Genomic DNA, 5,614 nt, shown 5'->3' with positions numbered 1-5,614 from the left:
GAGAAGATAGAGCAAGCAAAAGCTGATAAAATCAGTGTGTGTGTGTGTGTCAGTGTGTGTGTGAGAGAGAGAGAGTGTGTGAGGCAGAGAATGAATGTAAAGCAATAGGGGAAATCTCTGTTTGCTAACTTAAGCTTTTAAATGTAATTTGGTTTGAGGAATTGTCTGGGTGTTTTTAAATTAGACTTCTATATGTATATACAAAAGGCTGAAGAGAATGTACAGTATGAAACTCATTTGGGTGTTGCACAAGAGACTTCTCAGTATTGATCAAGAAATATTAATGGACCTTGTTAATAGAATAGATCTCTTGCTTATTTATGCTCAAATTTTAGTTTGCCAAAGAACTTCTATTTCATGCTTCTCATTGGAAGCCCTGCACCCACTCCACCCACACCCATCTAAAAAATAGTATGAAAATGTTTAAATAAGACAAGGAAAAGACAGGAGTTTAGCAAAATCTTTAAACACTGTATTTTTACCCCCACAAGCAAGTAGCATAAAAAAAATTTCTATTGAACATAGAAGTTTACAAAATTAAGAAACCAATACATACACTGTTTGATCTGAAAGTACATCATATCGTAAATTTTTGTTGGAAACTAATACTAGCACTAAGAAGATTGTCGAGTTCATGGAAACTAATACTAGCACTCAGAAGATTCTCAATGAACTCGACGGCTGCGTAGATTATAACGTCTTGTATTTGAAGTGGTCATGATTGAATTTTCTCCAACTTCTTCTGCAACTATGAAGTCAGGGTCTTCAAAATTGCTTACATCTTCCGGTAAGTCAGTGTCAATCCATGTTGACCAGTTTACATCACTATCCATGTCCCATGCCAACTCCTTGTATCTTTGCATGCCATTAATCTTCTCAATTAATGTTAGTAGCATCTGATGGTTCAGCACTTCATAGTCTCTGCATGATTTACAAAGCACTCAATTAAATTTGAAATCTAGAAATCGATCTTCTTAGTTCTTACCCAAATTTTATTTTTTTCATTATTTCAGCATACCTGTATGTGTATATGGCATGTAGAATCTGAATTGAAGCAAGAAGCAAAAAGAGTGACCTGACCAAATTTATTATCCATGATTTTTGTTCAATATTATCATTCGTTGCAAGCCGAAGTATTGCAACTTCAATGATGAATGTAGCACAAAGTCCTGCAAGAAAAATTAATTTTATGGTAATATTGGTTTCCAAATTTAAAAATGATAATATATATATATATATATATATATATATATATATATATATATATATATATATATATATATATATAAAGAAGGAAAAGTAGTCAGACATACCGATATATAGCCAGGGTCTGACTTTGTACGTTTGCTTCGTGCTAGTGAACATGTAGATGATAAAGATTGATATACAGTACACAAAGAAAGCTTTGATTAATCGCGATTCAAGCAGCATGGCATTGTGCAAAGCAAACAGCTTATCTACAGCAATAAACATGCTTGCTTGCTTTGATTCAAAAGATTCCTAAAAGAAGAGATGGAGATTCCATATGTCAAAATAATAAAATACTAATCCAAGCAACTACTTTGCTTCTAAAAAAAAAAAAAGGGTACAGTTCATAAGAAAATGCTAACCTGAGCAGCCAAAATTGACTTCGAATTTTCCATCAAGTTGTCATGAACTCTCTGAATCTGTTCTTGCTGCTGAAGAAGCTCTTCCTGTTGTCTGTGGCCATATTCAGCAAACTGTTGCAGAGTACTCCTGTAATTCATTAGTAAGCTGAAAAATATTCACTGAGATTCAATGATTTTAATTTAATTTATCATTTAGTTTCCTATTTTACCTGCTCTCCTCTAGTGCTTTGGATTGAAATTTAGTTAAAATTTGAAGACCCTCAAGTGCTGTGGATTGCCCATCTAAAAGTTGTTGCTGCTTGTCTAAGGAAACCCCTGCCATATTCCCAATGTCATCTGCTTTGCTTTGCAGACTTCTCATCTTCATAGACATTGCATCGCCAACTTTAGTTATCCCCTTCTCTAATTCAATGGCCTCATTTCTTAAATTATCTATTTCTTGGCCCAAAATGTTGTAAGAATCTTTAAGAGTTGCCATCCCATCCACCAAACTTCTTCTCATTTCCACTTGTCCTTCTTGCAATTCTGATTGAGAAGCTGCAAGCTCCTTTGATTGCTCATATAAAACTTCTGAATGCTTGAGAACAACATCTATATGATCTCCTACATCCTTAGTTGTTGAAGCTACTAGTTGAATTCGAGAATCAATGGAACTCAAAGAATCATAAATTTCATTTGAGTTCTGCAATACAGATTCTGTTTTGCCTTCTATAATTTCTAATTTCTCTTCAGCCAGTTGGGCTGAAGTTTTCAATTCATTTACCAATCTCTCTGTTTGTTGCTTGAATGCGTGAACCCTGAAATTAGCATCCAAAAAAAAAAAAACCTATGTTGTTAGGTTCATTTAGACAAGGAAAAGAAATTATTTAAACTATGTGAAGAAATAATACTTACTGTAACTGATGGCAGATGGAGTTAGTCTCAAGATAGAATTCAAGATAAACCTTATGCTCATCTTCATTTAAGTTCTTTAAGCATTTAACCATGGCAGATTTTGGGTCACAGAAAGGAAAAGGTGGCCTGCCACAGTCCTTTTGAAAACAATCACCAAGATGCCAAGCAAATCTAGACCGTTTCTCTTCCACCGCAAAAATCTCTGAGCATCCGGCAAAGAGATGCTGGTAAGCATTTTGCCAACAAGAGTTTGTACCAACCAATTTCTTCTTGGCACTTTCCACTAGCCTTTTTCCATTCGGATCATTAAAACCTTCCATGGAGAATTCAGCAAGGCCAGAATTATCCTTTGTACCAGAAGCTTTCTCATCAAACTGATTCTCTGCAGGAGGAGAGGACCAACCCCATGACTGACACTTCAATGAAAATGAGGTTAAGATTAACAGAAGAAGAAGATGACGATGATGACCCATTTGAGCTTTACACTGAATGTTTAAAGACTCTAGTTGTTCGCCCAAATTATACAACCTGCGTAACACAGTTCAATTATATAAACTTAGGCTTCCACTACAAACTACATCCACAAACACATACATTGATATGTCCTCACTCCGCATATATATTAGCTGGATAGAGACTAACATACTTGGGGGGCAAGAAAAGAAAGCAGAAAAATGTTCAAACCGAAAAGGACTGGTTGAAAGATAAAGTAGTTTAAAAAATTTTATGTAGAAAGGCAACAAGTGGGCCTAAAATTATTAAAATACTGATTATTTATAAATATTTTCTTTCTTTATTTTTCTAATTAACATCAGAACATGTACTCGTTAAAATACCAGAAATGACAGAAAAGCTTAGGCATGCAAATCAAAAGAGTTCAGAGCCTGCAGAGAACCCAAAAACAAACACACGGGAAATTACACAATTTTCCAATGGTTTGGGTCGACTTTATAGTCAATACCAAATAAGGGTTCCAATTTATTGTTGTAAATATTTATTCCAGTCTTCTACTCCCATTAGTATTAAATAAATTAAACAAATGAAAAAAAATAAAAAAAATCAATTAACACGCACCGCCCTCATATTTTTTCATCTGAATTGTTTATATATTTATTCATTGCATATTCGCACTCAAATTGATAATCTCAAATCGAACATCAAAAAGTTTGTGCCACTCAAGAAAACAATACACTAATTTTATTAAAAGACAATTTTGTGAGATGAAACAAAATGAAAATTGGGGTTGCTGATTAATGTACCTAGTGCACTAACATTGTATAAATTCAAATAAGAATATAAGAACTGCAGGAAAGAAAAAAAAAAAACACAAAATATCAAAAAGAGAGAGAAAGAGAGAGACCTTGGTTGGGAATGGGAATGGGAAATGGAATGTTGTTATGATGAGGACAGAGTAAAACCTCTGTGAATTGTGTTTGGTCGAATTTTTTTTAGCCCTCGTGTTAAAAGCGAATCAATGAGACATAACTCTTCCAAACAAGGAAAAATTGCTAAACCATATCATCAATGATCAAACGGTGCATTTACCTCCAAAAGGCGCGTAACGGTTCGTGTTCAGTTCGGTAGTTGTTGACTTGTTGTTTGATATAGGGGTGAGCAGTGACCGAACCTCACCGACCAAAGCGCACTGAACTTTGGGCCGACCGAAGGAGCCGATGCCGGTGAACGGAACTTGATGACCCTTCCGACGCCGGTGCGGTGACACAGTCGGAGCTGATTTTCGATTCATTGTAAATTACTAGAAAGAAATCCTCCTTATGCCCCCATCTCAGAAGGTAATATTTTTTAGGTAGATTACACCTTAGCGTCGCCATTGATGCTTCAGTTTTCCGCATTTGCAGAAGAGAGAGTCAGAGTTAGAGCTGGTGAAGAGAAAAGTAGAAAACAATCATCTAAACAGAATAAATGACAGTGCCACGTTTTGTGGTTATTGTGAAAAAATATAATATAAAATATAAAAATATCTCCGATAAGATTTATTCATTGCAAAACATTTATTTAGTCAAAAAAATTATTATCTTATTGTTATAGTTGGAACTAATTGTCTTTGAGTAATAAGTCTAATGACTAACAATTTTTTTTTAATTATTATTTTTTTATGTATTTCAAACCGATAAAACTAATGAAATCGACTGCAAAAAATCACTACCGACGTAGGTCGAAAATCGATACTTGTCGGTGTGCATCGGTTCTAGTTATGGAAAAACCAATCCATATTGGTTCGGCGATAAATCTAAAAAAAAAAAAGGCACCGACGGGATCGCACACATCACTACTTTGATATACCTTACCATACCGGCCGGTATTTGTCGTACTAGTCAGTGCACTGGTACACCAAAAAAAAAAAAAAAAAAGCTACCCCGAATACAAGATGTATCGGGAAAATGGGCATTTCGACCGATAAATCAAAATCAGACCGGCACAAATTTTAAGAAGTTTTCCTTATTCTTCTCTTGCTGGGCACCAGACCAGAATCGCCATCCTCTTCTTCTTCTTCTTCTTCTTATATTCTCTAGACTAGCGTAATCGTCTTCTTCTAATTCTTTCTGCCGGACCAACAGCCACCATCGCCATTTGCATCAGCTTGCTTTCTCTTTATGCATTGGCTTTAACTTGCTTTTCTGTTTTGATTTTTTTTTTTTTGGGTGAAAAGACGAATACATTAAAACACAATCTAACAAACAGAATTCAGATCAGAGCCAAGTCTGATAAAGTACAACCCAGAACCATCAAATTCCAATCTACTCCTAATGTCCTCAGGCGGACAAGGAAAAAATACAAAGCTTCTATCCTGCTCAGCACCCATCCTAGCAAGAGCATCTGCACAGCAGTTAGCTTGGCGATAGATGTGATTAACTTGAATCTGATCAAACCTGGACATGAGCAGCTTGCAGTCATCCAAAATGGGAGAAAGAACATTATTCTCATAACTAACATTATGAAAAATATCAACAATCACTTTTGCATCTAACACAACTACAAGAGAAGAGATATTTAAATTTCTGCACAAAGTAAGCCCATCCCGCAACCCCCATAACTCTGCCTCGAAGCTGTTAGTAATCCCTTCTGCACACTTTTCTTCTATCAGTTGC

The 5,614-nt window shown here is 35.4% G+C and overlaps 1 protein-coding gene across 2 annotated transcripts; it reads right to left on the bottom strand.

Moving 5' to 3' along the window:
- Positions 1-487: 487 nt before the first annotated feature.
- LOC142607116 (protein GAMETE EXPRESSED 1-like) lies at positions 488-4,413 on the bottom strand. 2 transcript variants are annotated; one of them, XM_075778541.1, is made up of 7 exons: positions 3,865-4,413; positions 2,505-3,032; positions 1,820-2,407; positions 1,611-1,737; positions 1,314-1,500; positions 1,019-1,169; positions 488-921 (listed from the first exon to the last, which is right to left on the bottom strand). In XM_075778541.1, exons 2-7 carry the CDS (start codon positions 2,975-2,977, stop codon positions 666-668), a joined length of 1,782 nt encoding a protein of 593 aa, XP_075634656.1. In that variant the 5' UTR covers positions 2,978-3,032; positions 3,865-4,413; the 3' UTR covers positions 488-665. The 2 variants fall into 2 exon arrangements, with proteins under 2 accessions (XP_075634656.1, XP_075634653.1); XM_075778538.1 differs by having other exon boundaries at positions 4,050-4,413.
- Positions 4,414-5,614: the final 1,201 nt, after the last annotated feature.

The sequence above is a fragment of the Castanea sativa genome, chromosome 8 (assembly GCF_040712315.1).
Source record: "Castanea sativa cultivar Marrone di Chiusa Pesio chromosome 8, ASM4071231v1".
NCBI classification, from domain to species: Eukaryota; Viridiplantae; Streptophyta; class Magnoliopsida; order Fagales; family Fagaceae; genus Castanea; species Castanea sativa.
This window is presented reverse-complemented; position numbering and strand designations above follow the sequence as displayed.